We start from the raw sequence: 15,177 nt of genomic DNA, 5'->3' as shown, positions 1-15,177 counted from the left end.
CTTTCTGATGCAGCATTACATATGTTGTTGATTGATTAGTATCCTGGGTTTTTATTATTATATTTATAAATAAGGCAGCAAACATACATAATACTACTTCTTCCTCCTCCTATTTTCCCCACAGCAACAGCCAGCTGAGGTGGCTTGGGCTGAGAGTGAATGACTGGCCCACAGTTACCTATCTGGGTTTCATGCCTAAGGCAAGACTAGAACTCATCGTCTCCTGGTGATTGGCCCACATCTTATAGTGACTGGCCCAAAGTCACCCAGCTGGCTTATATGCTTAAAGGGGGACTAGAATTCACCGTCTCCTGGTTCCTAGGCCAGCACCTTAACCACTACACTAAACTGACTATCCCACATACTTTATTTATTTATTTTATTTTATTTATTATATTTATATACCGCCCTTCTCCCGAAGGACTCAGGGCGGTGAACAGCCAAGATCAAATACATAAATATAAAAGTTAAGAACAATTTAAAACCAGATTAAATACTTTGGCCCACAATTAAAAACATCCCATTAAAATCCAATTTAAAATTTTGCTGGATGCTGAAATTTTATCTGTTGTGACATTTGCCCCACAGCCTTAGCGCTCCATTTCCTACATCACCCAGTTTTGCCCCAGTGATTTTGTGTCTTCTCTGAGTGACAAAAAAGGTCTTTATTCTGCTTTAGGCCACCGAGTGCCGCCAGCCAGAAGCGGCCACCGCTGCGTGGCAGACAATGCCAACCTGTATGTGTTTGGAGGGTACAATCCTGACTATGATGAATCTGGGGGGCCGGAGAATGAAGATTACCCGCTGTTCCGGGAACTCTGGCGATACAACTTTGCTACTGGCACCTGGCATCAGATGGGCACCGAGGGCTACATGCCTCGCGAGTTGGCATCCATGTCGCGTAAGTGCAAGCGGATGAATTACTGATGAATAGCTCAAAATGGATCTCAAAATTGTTTTAAAAGGTTAAGAATAAAACCAAACACATATGCCACCTGAAAAATTGGCAAAAATGTTTAAAGATAAATCAGCTAAATGTTAGAAATGCCATCAGACACCAGGATCGTATTATTATATGTGGTGGACGTGTCCGGAAGCAAGACATTATTGGATTAAAATTAAAACATGGTTAGAAAAAAATGATACAACAACATATGGATTTAAAACCTGAATTGTTCCTATTGGGTATCTTACCAGAGAAATTTAGTAAAGAAAATACATATTTGATTATACATGTTGTAACTGCAACGAGGATAGTATTTGTGCAAAGATGGAAAGCAGAGAAAATCCCTACAGAGGGAAAAGTAATTAAGAAAATATTGGATTGTGCAGAAATGAATAGATTGACTTTGACAATTAAAAAAAGAGAGGAATCGGAATATTTTAAGGTGGGGCAATTTTATCAATGGTTAGAGAAGAGATATATATAGGGTAATATTGTAATGAAATGAGAGAAGAAGAAAAGAAAGAAGATAGATAAATGTATTAAGAGAAAAGCAAGGGATAATGAATGTCTGGAAATGTATATATCAATGTATATCAATATATCAATGTATATTGAATTTGTGAATTTAATATAGGTTTATTAAATACATGCATAGTTGTTTAGGAAGTAAAATACTGCATAATTGATTTATAATGAAATGGGAGATATGTAAATTTGTATATAGATCAAGGAATAGATTACTTATTAACTTGATTTAGACGCAAATGTTAGAAACCAGAGACGTTGAGCAATGTCCATTGTTTTACTTTTAAAATGAATAAAATATTTAAAATTAAAAAAAAGAGAAAAGCAAGAATATATGGGAGAAACGTTATAATAAATGGAATGATAATATTAAAATATGATAAATAATGGAGGAGTAACAAGAAGACACAAAAGATGTACTCAGATGATACACTGAACGATTGATTATGTATTATATGTTTGTCTATAAAATAAAAAAATTTTATACAAAAAAAAAGAATAAAACCAAATACAATGGGAAAGAAAACACAGTACAATTATTTAAAAAGGTTAAGAAAGGAAACACAAGAATGAAATAAACCAGGTATTCTTGCTTGTTTCATTCTTGTATTTCTTTTCTTACCCTTTTTAAATAATTATGTGTTTTCCCACAGTGCACAATTTGGTGACGGCTGGTGCCTAAATTAAATAAGTTTAAACATGTTTGCATGTTTCACTATGCAAAAACTATATTAGAATAAGATTGAGAATGAAACTGTTATGTTCAGCTTCTTGTTGCAACTCCTCTGTGCATGATTATGGGTAGTCCTTGACTTACGACAGTTTGTTTATTGGCAGTTATGACTGGTTTTCCCATTTATGACCATTGTAGCATCCTCAGGGTCACCTGATCAAAATTCAGACGCTTGGCAACGGACTCATACATCTAAAGGTGGCAGCATCCGTGGGGTCACTTTTGCGACCTCCTGACAAGCAGAGTCAACGGGGAAGCCAAATTCACTTAACAGCCATGTTATTAACTTAACAACTGCAGTGATTCACTTAAAAACTGTGGCAAGAGTTTCATTCACATCACGTGCTGAATCACCCAGAGTTTCTAAATAGCCCAACAGAAGTCTGCCACAGGCTGGTAAACACCCACCTTTATCTTCTTTTGACACGCTGCCAAAGACCTAATTGGCAATTATCTTGGCAAGGCCACACGGAAACACAGAGTCAAAAACGGAGCTTCAAAGTACAAACCGACACCATCCACAACGTTGCTTCCTGCAAAGGCCCATGTGCCTTTGCTCTTCCTTTATGTTTTATGGGCCAATCATCTCCAAGCCTTACTCCTGAGTCGTCCCTTTTGTTTTAACTGTTCTTGCCTTCTGGCAGCTCACTAGGAACAGGCTCCTCCTGTTCCTCTGCCTCTCTGATGTCCGACTCTGGAGGCTCTGGAGTCAGCACATAACTCCCAGATGGTCCTGGCTCCATCTCTGCCTCCGACGTAGAGCCCTCGTCCGGACCTTTCCCAGCCTCCAGGACTGGCCCATGTTCTTCCCCGGCCTCCTCACTGTCTGACTCTGCTGCCAGCTCTGCAGGCTGCTGGCGGACCACAACAAGTGGAGCAAAACTCACTTCGCATCTGTTTCGCTTAGCAACAGAAATGTTTGGCCCAGTTGTGTTTGTAAGCCAGGGACTAAACCTGCTCTTCGCAACATAGCAGTATTTGCAGCTGGATCAATTTCCTCCTTGCTCGTCTTGTTCACCAAACCCCTTTCTGTGTTGTCTTTCCGCAGTCGTGCTGCACGGCAATAACCTGTTGGTCTTTGGCGGCACCGGGATCCCCTTCGGGGAGAGCAACGGGAACGACGTCCACGTCTGCAACGTGAGATACAAACGGTGGGCCCTCTTCAATTGCCGAGGGAAGAAGCCGAACCGCATCTACGGACAGGTAAAAAGGCAGCCACGGGCTTCTCAAGAAACCCACTGAACATTCCTTTAGTGGTTAAATTTATATGCCCCCCACCTGACTATCCAGAGAGACTCTGGGCGGCTTTACCATAAAATCATAAATAGTAACATTAACAAAGATTTAAAAAATGGTACAGTTAATCCTCGCGACCACAATTGAGCCCAACATTTTTCTATCGGGGACCTTGAGGTCTTCTAGTCCAGCCCCCTGATCAAGCAGGAGAGCCTACACAATTTGAGACAAGTGGCTGTCCAGTCTCTTCTTAAAAAACTCCAGTGATGGAGCTACCCACGACTTCTGTTCCACTGGTAAATTGTCCTCGCTGTCAGGAAGTTTCTCCTTCATTCCAGGTTGCTTCTCTCCTTGATTAGTTTCCATCCATCGTTTCTTGTCCTGCCTTTTGATGCTTTGGAGAATAGGTGGACCCCCTCCTCTTTGGGGCAGCCCCTCAAATACTGGAAGACTGCTATCACGTCCCCCCTAGTCCTTCTTTTCTCTAAACTAGCCAAACCCAAATCCTCCAACCCTTCTTTATATGTTTTAGTCTCCAGGCCTTTAATCATCTTAGTTGCTCCTCTTTGCACTTTTTCCAAAGTCTTAACATCTTTTTTGTAATGTGGTGACTAAAAGTGGATGCAGCATTCCAGCTGTGGCCTTACTAGGGCTTTATAAAGTGGTACTAATACCTCACATGATTTTGATTCTATGACTCTGTTTCTACAACCAAGGATTGTATTGGCTTTTTTTGGCTGTACCAGAACTCCCAAGGTCCTTCTCATTGGTACTACATGTACCAACACTCTGAGAAGTATTGGTACATGTAGTATTGGTACATTGCTCTTATTTCACCCTTAGTCCTTTTCACTAGACTAGACATACTGAATTTCTGAAACTGTTCCTCATATGTTTTAGTCTCCAGACCCTTAATCATCTTTTCTGCACTCTTTCCAGAATCTCTACATCTTTTTTATAATATGGTGACTAAAAGTGGATGCACTATTCCAAGTGTGGTCTTGCCAAGGCATTATAAAGCGGTACCAATAATTCATGTGATCTTGATTTTACCCCTCTGTTAATGCAACCTAGAATTGCAATGGCTTTTTTTGGCTGCTGCCACAGATTGCTGGCTCATATTTAAGTGATTGTCCACCAGGTTTCCCCTGATGTAGCTTACATAAAATGCCACCTATTTTCACACGACCTTTTCTTTTCTCCCTGTCAGGCTATGGCCATCATTAACGGGTCCTTGTACGTCTTTGGAGGAACGACTGGCTATATCTACAGCACAGACTTGCATAAGCTGGACCTCAACACCAGGGAATGGACGCAGCTCAAGCCAAACAGCCTGCACTGTGATATGCCAGAGGAAAGGTCAGCGGGGCCAAAATCCGTGGTCTTGGGGGGGGCTCCTTTATGCTCAGAATGTCCCCTGGGAGATGCAACATGGCGACTCTTCCTTTAAAAAAAACACCTCATCGTTCACTGCCGAAACAATGTCATCCATTTATCCATTTTACTTATGACATTTTTACTTCTGCAATCTCACTATCGAGGGACCGTATATGACTTACAATGCCATAGAAACAAGGATGATGTTATTCAATTGCAAAGCGAGAGCCGGGATGTTGCGGTGTTAAGAATGCAGTACAGGTAGTCCTAGCCTTACGACCGCAATGGAGCCCCAGATTTCCGTTGCTAAAAGTGAAACGTTTGTTAAGTGGATGCTACTTAACAGCGCTTTAGTCTGCTGCGCCACCAAGGCTCTTATTTAGGTAATCCATTCATCTTTATCACGACTATTCTACCTATTAAGGATAACGGTAATACTAAAGACGTTTCTGTTTCATCAAGCCGGGCTGACCTGATCTAACTTTTTAAAATTGTTTTAATTTTAAATTGTTAAATTATGGGTTTTAATATAGGAGTGTTTTAACTGTGGGCCAAATTAATTTAATTGGATTTTAATATTGTTTTAAATTTTGTATTTTTTGTATTTTATCTGCTGGCTGTTCACCGCCCCGAGTCCTTCGGGAGAAGGGCGGTATACAAATATAATAAACATAACATAACATAACATAGAAAATTTTAATTATGACCTCCGGCCTTGTCCTTTCAGGTACAGGCACGAAATTGCTCATGACGGGCAGAGAATTTACATCTTGGGAGGCGGGACCTCTTGGACGGCCTACTCCTTGGACAAGGTGACCTCTTCAAAGGCCTTTTATTGATATTTTATTTATTTATTTTTTTATTTGGACTTCTGTAGCTCTCCCCCAACCACCACCACCGTCATAAATACGAGTCAGCTGCCAAGGGTTCGAATTTTGTTCACCTGACCACGGGGACGCTACTAAAGTGTGAAAAATGGCCCTACGCCATGTTTTTCCAGTGCCGTCGTAACTTCGAACGGTCACTAAACGAACGGTCGTGAGTAGAGGGTACCCATAAGAGGGTTCGTGTAATCGTGTAGCCGCCCTGAGTCTTCGGAGAGGGGCGGCATACAAATTGAACTAATAATAAAATCCGAAAGAGGGTGAACAGAAAAAGACACAAGCTTGGTGGTCGAGACAAAACAGGTGTCAAAGCACCTGGGACACCTTTCCTTGACTGCCAATGCTGGGCAGCCCAAGCAAACGACAGCTAACAGCTCCAGAGCCGGCCCTCAACACAAACCCCAAGCGACCTCTTTAAAAAGCCTACATGGAACAGGTGTTACATAAACACCACGCACAGAAAAACACGCACACTCGGCTAGACAGACGTTCCCGGAAGATGGCCCCCAGCACGAGTCCGAAAACCTGGAAGACAAAAGATTGGGACCTATGATAATTTGCCGCAGCCAAATCACTTGCAGGACGAGAGTTACACTAATACCAAAGAAATGGTGGCATAGAATCATTAAAGAAAGCGTGAGAAAAGAGGGAGAGAATGAAATGTGAAAGGCAAAAATTTAATGTTCTACTTATTTTAAATAATTTTGTCGTCTAATGACCCCATAATCCTTTGCATTGGGGTGGAGTCCGGGCAACTGAATGGAGCTGAGTGTTTACTGGCCGGATGCCCTTCCTGTCGCCAATGCGGAGTTTTGTTGAGCAGATCTATTCTCATTGTGCCCAGAGAGAGAAATATCTGCCTCTACCTAGGATCGAACTCACAAGCCTCCTGATTGTGAGTCGAGAGCTCCCCCTCTAGGCCATCGCACCACTCACGTTTTAAACAATTAAGGAGAATTGTGTAAAGTTTTGTCCCAGGGCGAATTGGCCGCAACAAATTGGCTGTGGCCAGTTGTCCCATTCTGCCCAGATTGGATCCCGCAACCTTTGACATCTGTCAGAGAAGAGGCAGCTTGCCCTGACGGAGGAGTGCTGAGCCTTCACCCCGGGCTCCATGGCCGCCTTCGATTTTTTTTTTTTTAAAACAAATTGTAACTGAATTGTGTTTCCCTCTTGCTTAAGATTCACGCCTACAATCTGGAAACCAACACTTGGGAAGAAATCGCCACGAAGCCTCATAAGAAGAAAGGTAGGGGGGTCTTACGATCTGTGTTTGTTGGCAAGGATGGAGGGGGGCCCTTTGAAGCCCAAAGGAAGATAATAATGTGTTTTAATGTCTTGTAAATCGTGCCACAGAGGCATCGTTCACAACCATCGAGTCTTCTAATTTTGTTTTCAAAAATCTTCATTTATCTGTGACACTGGGGGGTCCTGGGTGCTCTCTGAGCTTGTGTTGTGACTCCAACTCCCGAGCCTGTCCTCATGGAGGAAGAGGACTCAGAAGGTGAGGGGAAGGAACTGGCAAGGCCTCCCTCTCCAGGACCCTCCTCTCTGGCAATGCCTCAGGTTCCATCTGAAAACCAGGAGGAACAGCCTGGAATGTGCCAGGAGGAAGGCATTTCGGAGCACCCATTGATAGAGAGGGATAATGATGAATCCTGGCTTGATCCCAGGCAGCGTCGGAGGGAGAAGCGTGCGCAGCAAAGGAAGAGGCGTGGGAGGACCAGGGATTGAGCTGAGTCACTGAGCCATGCCCCACAAGGGATAAAAGGGGGGGGCGTGATTGTTCGGCAGGCTTTGTGACAGACAAACGTTTAAACTCTAAAGAGTCACATCGTGAATCCTGCACTTCAGCTCAGATATATTTTGGACTAAACTCTTGTGGATAATTTGTCGCTCTGGAAACGGACTGCAGATAAAGCCTCCACTGCTTTTGGGAGTACTAATTGGATTTGGCAGGCGTTTTACAAGTAGCTGCCAGAACTCTCGTCTGCCAGGAATTCTGGTCTGTTTATACAATATATTATTGGCAGGTGTGTTGGATATTGCATTTGTCTGAGTGAGGACGGGGGACAGAACAGCTTGGTTGGTTTCCTTTGCAGACGTTTCATGATCCAATTAGGTAACGTCATCAGTGCTAGAAGGGAGTGAAGTTTGCTTTCTGTATACAGGTGGCTACATAAACAGAGAGCAAACACCACTCCTTCCAGCACTGAAGATGTTACCTAATTGGGTCATGAAACGTCTGCAAGGAAACCACCAAGCTCAGAGAGCACCAAGGACCCCCACAATTCAACCTGAGGCCATAAATATTCTCTTCCATTTGTGCAGCCAGGAGAAATTGAAGCTGAACTCATGAATTTATCCCTCCCTTTCCGATCCCCAAATCTCTGCTTCTCATTGGCTATCTTCCAAGTCATTCTTCAGACTTCTTGTCTCGTCATTTCCCAGGAATGTTCCCCCCTCTTCATTTCCACGACAACCTGACTTCAAAGGGATTTAGCAGGCAAAAGTTCAAAGCTTATCTCTCTCTCTCTATGCCAGCGTTGAAGCACTGACATAGACTTTATTTAGGTTAGCGATTAATTCGGAGTAATTTCTGCATATATTTCAAGCTCATGTCGGTGGTCTGTATCCCAATTTTTACTCTCTTGCTGTCTGCATCAGTTAAGCTTTCCAGAAGTCTATAAGGCTTTTTAAAATCATGTTTTAGAGAAATGGGAAATTTTCTGTCATGACACTGGTACTTTTCCACTTCTAAAGATGGGGAAGTAACTGATGTTTTAGAGCAGAGATATCCAACCTTGGCAGCTTTAAGACTTATGGACTTCAATTCCCAGAATTCTTCAGCCAGCCACGCTAGCTGGGGAATTCTGGGAGTTGAAGTCCACAAGTCAAATCAAAGAAGCATCTTAAGGATTAAATAACTCACATTCAGGCTTCTGACCCACAGATTACCCTGCAGCCCGAAGATGTCATAGCTGTGTACAGATAAAAAATGGTAAGAAATAGTTTAATTTTGGAACTTGTGCAACAACAGAATTTCCTGTTTGGGGTGGGTGGAATTCTGACAGGTTTACGCTGCATATTTTTTATTATTATTTCTTTATCCTGCCTTTATTATATTTTTTTATAAATAACTCAAGGCGGCAAACATATTTAATCCTCCTCCTCCCTCCTCTTTTCCCCACAAAAACAACCCTGTGAGGTGGGTTGGGCTGAAAGAGAGGGACTGGGCTAAAGTTACTCAGCCGACTTGGTGCCTGAGTTGGGACTAGAACTCACAGTCTCCTGGTGATTGGCCCAAAGTCACCCAGCTGGCTTTCATGCCTAAGGTGAGACTAGTACTCCCAGTCACCCACCCGGCTGTTGTGATCCCGACTCCCGAGCCTGTCCTAACAGAGGAAGAGGACTCAGAAGGTGATGGGGAGGAACTGGCAAGGCCTCCCTCTCCAGGACCTTCCTCTCTGGCAATGCCTGAGGTTCCATCCGAAGGCCAGGAGGAACAGCCTGGGATGTGCCAGGAGGAAGGCATATCGGAGCACCCATTGATAGAGAGCGAGGATGATGAATCCTGGCTTGATCCCAGGCAGCGTCGGAGGGAGAAGCGTGCGCAGCAACGGAAGAGGCGTGGGAGGGCCAGAGATTGAGCTGAGTCACGGAGCCACGCCCCACCAGGAATAAAAGTGGGTGGGATTGCTCTTCAGGCTTTGTGACGGACAACGTTAAACCCTGAAAGTCACATCGTGATCTCTGAAATTCGGCTTGGATATATTTTGGACTGAACATTGACTAAACTCTTGTCTGGTGGATAATTTGTTGCTCCTGGAACGGACTGAAGATAAGTCCTCTTCTGCTTTATGGGAGTTAAAACGGTCTTGCCAAAACCTTGGTCTGCCAAGAATTCTAATCTGTTTACCTAATAAAATATTGGCAGGCGTGCTTGGTATTACGCTTGCCTGTGTGAGGAAGGGGGACAGAACACCGGCTTCCACGCCCAACGGAGGGCTAAAATGCATGCTGACTGGGGAATTTAACTCGCAAGCCTTGGGGAAACGTTGGGAAATTGCCAGTGAAAGAAACCCTTCAGGAAACTCATTTCTCATTCCATAATTCATATATATTGATGAGGGGGAAAACAATCCTTCCGTCTTCTCTCAGATGTCTTTGTCTGCGGCGGATACAACGGAGAGGTGATTTTAGGCGACATCTGGAAACTGAGCCTGCAGACGTTTCAGTGGGTGAAGCTCCCTGCGGTGATGCCCGAGCCCGTTTATTTCCACTGTGCTGCTGTGACTCCGGTAAGAGGTTGCCCCTCCCCACCCCTGACCCACCTGGTGACCGCAATCAGGCTGACCCCTTGAAGTGCTCCCTATCACCCTGGGGTCTCCAGGGTGGCCATACCGGGTCTTCAGGGCCTTTGGAAAACTCTTAAAAGTGGGAGCTGATCTTATCTCCGCAGGGATGATGTTCCACAGGGAGGGAGCCACCACAGAGAAGGCCCTTCTTCTCGATCCCACCAGATGGGCCTCCTTAAGAGGGGGGACCTTTAACACCCCCTGCCTCCTCCCTCTGGCGGGTCAGGTAGATGTAATGTCAGCCCTTCAGATCACCTGGCCCCTGAAGGAGGCCGAATGGGACATCCATGAACCTTCAGGCTTGGACCCGAGCCTGTTTCTCCACAATCTGTATGTAGACCAGTGCTTTTCAACCTTGGCAACTTCGAAGACCCAGAATTCGTGGCTGGCTGGCGGGAATTCTGGGAGTTGAAGTTCACACATCTTAAAAAGTGCCTCCGTTCCTGGGCAGCTAATAAAACTGCAAAATGCCAAATATTTATCTCCCTCCCTGCCTCTCTCTCGATAGATATAGAATAGATGATAGAGTTTATTTATTTATTTATTTTATTTATTTATTGGTTTGATTTATATGCTGCCCTTTTCCGGAGACTCAGGGCGGCTTACAATGCGTTAAGCAATAGCCCTCATACTTTTGTATATACCTGCTCAGTAGGGATTTCGGGCCCCCCTAAGCGGTGTTCTTTTTTATACAAAGTCAGCTTATTGCCCCCCACAATCCGGGTCCTCATTTTACCTACCTCGGAAGGATGGAAGGCTGAGTCAACCTTGAGCCTGGGGAGATTTGAACTCGCAGTAATTGCAGGCAGCTGGCAGCTAAGTGCTACTTTAACAGCAGTTTTAGTCCGCTGCGCCACCAAGGCTCTTGGTTATAGTTATAGACATATATGGATATATATGGATATATTTACTTATTTGGCATTCTGCAGTTTTATTATATAGATATATCTATATTGCAAACTATCCTAAAAATACGAGTTCCAGGTGTAGCTATAAAAGAAGAGACAGATATCACAATCTCCGGAATTTATATATATATATCATTCCAAAGAGTTATGACTTTTCAGATTTTCCAAAGTTTGAATCCTGTGATTCCGGAAATACCTCTCCCCCCCCAAAGATAGCTTGAAGTCATTCCTCCCACAGCCAGTGCCGGTGGGACAGGAGCCTTTGCAGCCCACCCTCTTTCCCCACTTCTTTAACATTAAGAGAGGGACAGAATCAAGATCACGTGAAGTGTTAATACCACTTTATAATGCCTTGATAAGGCCACACTTGGAATATGGCATCCAGTTTTGGACGTCACGATGTAAAAAAAGATGTGGAGACTCTGGAAAGAGTGCAGAGAAGAGCAACAAAGAGGATTAGGGGACTGGAGGCTAAAACATACGAAGAACAGTTGCAGGAAGTGGGTATGTCTAGTTTAATGACAAGAAGGACTAGGGGAGACATGATAGCAGTGTCCCAATATCTCAAGGGGCTGCCCCAAAGAAGAGGGAGTCAAGCTATTCTCCAAAGCACCTGAGGGCAGGACAAGAAGCAACGGATGGAAGGAGAGAAGCAGCTTAAAACTAAGGAGGAATTTCCTGTCCGTTAGAACAATTCATCAGTGGAACTCCTTGCCTCCAGAAGTTGTGAATGCTCCAACACTGGAAGCTTTTAAGAAGAGATTGGACAACCATTTGTCTGAAGTGGTGCAGAGTTTCCTGCCTAAGCAGGGGGTTGGACTAGAAGACCTCCAAGGCCCCTTCCAACTCTGTCCATTATCTTCTTGGAGGTGGGGGGGGCTGCCAGAAGAGGTCAGGCAAAGAGCTTCGAAGCTTTTCAAGACACAATTCTAAAAAATATATATATATTCTTTTTTTCTTCTGCTGCTGCTGCTGCTCCACAGGCCGGCTGCATGTACGTCCACGGAGGCGTGGTGGACATTCACCGGAACAGACGGACTGGGTCTCTCTTTAAGATGTGGCTCGTGGTACCCAGCCTGCTGGAACTCTGTTGGGAGAAGGTGCTGGTTTTTTTCCCTCACTTGGCCAACCTCAGCCGATCGCAGCTTTTGCACCTGGGACTGACGCAGGGACTCATCGAACGTTTGAAATGAAAAAAACGTCCCGCAGGCCGGCGCGCTAATTTAAACAAAATCCTTCCCCCTCCCCTCCCCTCCAGCCCTCCCCTCTCGCCCGTTCTCATTTCCTCTCTTATTTATGGTCCCGCCGAGAACGCCACGGAGGAGCAGGCCACAAAAAAAAAAAAATCCCCGCTTCTCCAAGCCTTACTCGCCAAGAACTTTGGATGCCTTTCCCGTTATATATATATATAATTTTTTTCTATTTTGATTTGAGAATTTATTAAACTCTGTGCTTTTTTTTTTTTAATTTATGGAGACCTATAAATACATCATGAACGAAACAGCTGCTGTGGCTGAGAGAATTTGTACAGGTAGTCCTCGACTTACAACCGTTCATTTAGTGACCGTTGGAAGTCAGAGCAGCCGTGGAAAAAGTGACTTAACGTCCGTTTTTTTTCACACCGTTGCAGCGTCCACGCGGTCTCCCGTGTTCAAAATTCGGATGCTCGGCAACTGGTTCCTATTTATGATGGTTACGGTGTCCCATTGGGGTCCCTTTTTTGCGACGTTCTGACAAGCACGGGGGAAGCCACATTCACTTAACGACATGGGACTCGCTGAACGTCCGTAGCAAGAAAGCTCATAAAATGGGGAAAACTCATTGTCTCACTTAGCAGCAGGAATTTTAGGCTTGATTGTGGTTGTAAGTTGAAGACTACCTGTACTGGATTTTTGTCACATGCTTATAGCGTCGTAAGGCGAGGACCCGGTCACCGCCTTCCGGTTTCAGGCCTCGATTTCCCCTTTGGTAAGACGTGGTGTCCTTCGTTCAACACACCACAAAATGGTCTTGGCTCTCTCTGGAATCCGGTGAGGCTGTTTTCCTGCTTCCTGGCAGGAAATTAGGGAAACTCTGCACAATTTTTGTCATTTTGTGTGTGTGTTTCTTTTACAGTAGGTGACAACAGGTGTTGCCCCTTGTGACTGTGTGAAAGGGGTCCTTTTGCTACCCAAATACCGCAAATATCGATTTTTTCTGATATGCTGCTGCCTGACCCGGAAAGATCCTTGCTAAGTTGCCATTCCTATCAACTTCCCACACTAGAAAAATGACTGAAATATAAGATATATAGAATATATCTCAAAAAAATAGAATAAGATACAGGTAGACCTTAACTTACAACAGTTCCGTTTAGTGACAGTTCAGAGTGATGACACTGGAAAAAGGACTTAACGACCGTTATTCACACTTAACAACCATTGCAGCTTTCCCCACGATGACGTGATCAAAATCCAGACGCTGGGGCAACGGATTCGCATTTACGACGGGGCGTAGCGTCTGCAGGGTCACGCCACTCCCCCTTTTTGCGAAAGTCCACGGGAAGCCAGATTCACAAATTGTGTGACTTAACAAAACCGCAGCGAGACACTTAACAGCTGTGGCAAGAAAAGTGGTAAAATGGGGCAAACCCCACTTCACTCTGCCTCACTTAGCAACAAATTTTGGCCTCGGTGGTGGTTGTAACTCGAGGACTACCTGTATTCAAAAGAAAAAATCGTGAAAATGCTATTATTTTTTCTCCCGTTGCAAGTGTGTTTGCGTGTGTAAATGGGGGTGGGCGGAGGACCCCAGATTCCGTACTGCAGGCTGTATCGGCAACGAATTTTCCTTCTCTTCCGACCAACTGGCCTTTCTTTGAAGTTCTCGTTTTCCGTCCATTTTTTTTTTTTAAATAAAATTTTGAAATGCTGGATGGAGGGGAATATTCTCTGAAAAAGACCTTGTCAATAGCCAGGTCTTCGTTCCCAAGAACGGCCCCGTCGTAGCTGTGGTGTGTCTCAAATCAAAAATCCCCAATAAATGGGAGTCCTTGATTTGCGACCACAATGGAGCCCAGAATTTGTTGTTCAGTGAAAAATTTGTTACGTTACTTTTCCCACCACATTGTTAAATTAGCAGCACGGTCGTTAAAAGAGAATCTGGTTTTCCCCCTTGACACTGCTTCTCAGAAGATCGCAAAAGGGGATGAGGTGGCCCCGGGACATTGCGATGGTCATAAATGTGAGTCAGTGGCCAAGTGTTTCAATCTAAATCACGTGATTTATGGGGATGCTGCAAGGTCATAAGTGTGAGAAAAGGTCCTAAGTCATTTTTCCCAGTGCCGTTGTAAATTCAGTCACTAAGCGAACTTTTCTCTAAGTCCAGGATCTCCACAAACTATGAACTGCAGGTAGTACTCAACTTACAACAATTCATTTAGTGACTGTTCAGTACAACACCACTGAAAAAAATGACAACCGTTTTTCACAGTTACGACCGTTGCAGCCTCCCCAGGATCACGTGATCAAAATTCAGACGCTTATTTACTGACTCATATTTATGACGGTCGCAGCATCCCGGTGTGTGTGTGTGTCACACGATCCCCTTTTGTGACGTGACAAAGTCCATGGGGAAGGGGGATTCACTTAACAACCGGGTTACTAACTCAATCGCGGTGAACCACTTCCCTTAACCACTGAGGCAAGGCAGGCCATAAAATGGGACAAGATTCGCGTCTCGCTTAGCGACAGAAATTATGAGCTCCCTTGTGGTCGTAAGTCGAGGACTACCTGCATTGCTGCACACACTAGTTGCCTTTTTAAAAAAAAAAACACGCCGGAAAAAGCAATGTTCCCTGTGTCTTGACTGTATGTTGGAAATAATTCTGTAAAAATTTTATCCCTAACCGGCATCAAACTAGCTTGAGAAATGATGCTGGTTTGTGTGTATGTGTTTTTTTAAAATATCCTTGGAAACTCTTAATGGTTGTTAGTTCACAGTTTTTCTTAGTTTGAGAGTGGAATGTTGCCCGTTTTTGGAACCGGTGAGGCTGCGGGAAAGGGGCATCAGCGGCTCTCTCTTCGTTTAAGGACGGTTCGAAGTTCCAGCGGCGCCGAAGAAAGCAACTTGAGCGATGGTTTGTCACACTTAGCGACCGTCGCAATGTCCCCGTGGTCACGGGATCAAAATAATAACCCTCACCCAAACCCAAACTCTCTCATGCCAACCA

The 15,177-nt window shown here is 44.4% G+C and overlaps 1 protein-coding gene across 2 annotated transcripts in view; it reads left to right on the top strand.

Annotated features, from left to right (window-relative positions):
- The window catches only part of KLHDC10 (kelch domain containing 10), a 50,992-nt gene that overhangs the window by 3,445 nt on the left and 32,370 nt on the right, over positions 1-15,177 (top strand). Inside the window, exons 2-9 of one of the 2 annotated variants that reach the window (XM_070947469.1) lie at positions 680-901; positions 3,253-3,407; positions 4,651-4,799; positions 5,545-5,629; positions 6,884-6,950; positions 8,655-8,702; positions 9,863-10,002; positions 11,951-12,414. In XM_070947469.1, coding sequence (XP_070803570.1) covers positions 680-901; positions 3,253-3,407; positions 4,651-4,799; positions 5,545-5,629; positions 6,884-6,950; positions 8,655-8,702; positions 9,863-10,002; positions 11,951-12,160 — 1,076 coding nt within the window. In that variant the 3' untranslated portion in view covers positions 12,161-12,414. Of the gene's footprint in view, positions 1-679; positions 902-3,252; positions 3,408-4,650; positions 4,800-5,544; positions 5,630-6,883; positions 6,951-8,654; positions 8,703-9,862; positions 10,003-11,950; positions 12,415-15,177 lie in introns of those variants that run through there. The other variant, XM_070947471.1, reaches the window with a different exon arrangement.

The sequence above is a fragment of the Pituophis catenifer genome, unplaced genomic scaffold (genome assembly GCF_029215685.1).
Source record: "Pituophis catenifer annectens isolate HBS135680 unplaced genomic scaffold, rPitCat1.0.hap2 SCAF_7, whole genome shotgun sequence".
NCBI lineage: Eukaryota > Metazoa > Chordata > Lepidosauria > Squamata > Colubridae > Pituophis > Pituophis catenifer.
This window is presented reverse-complemented; position numbering and strand designations above follow the sequence as displayed.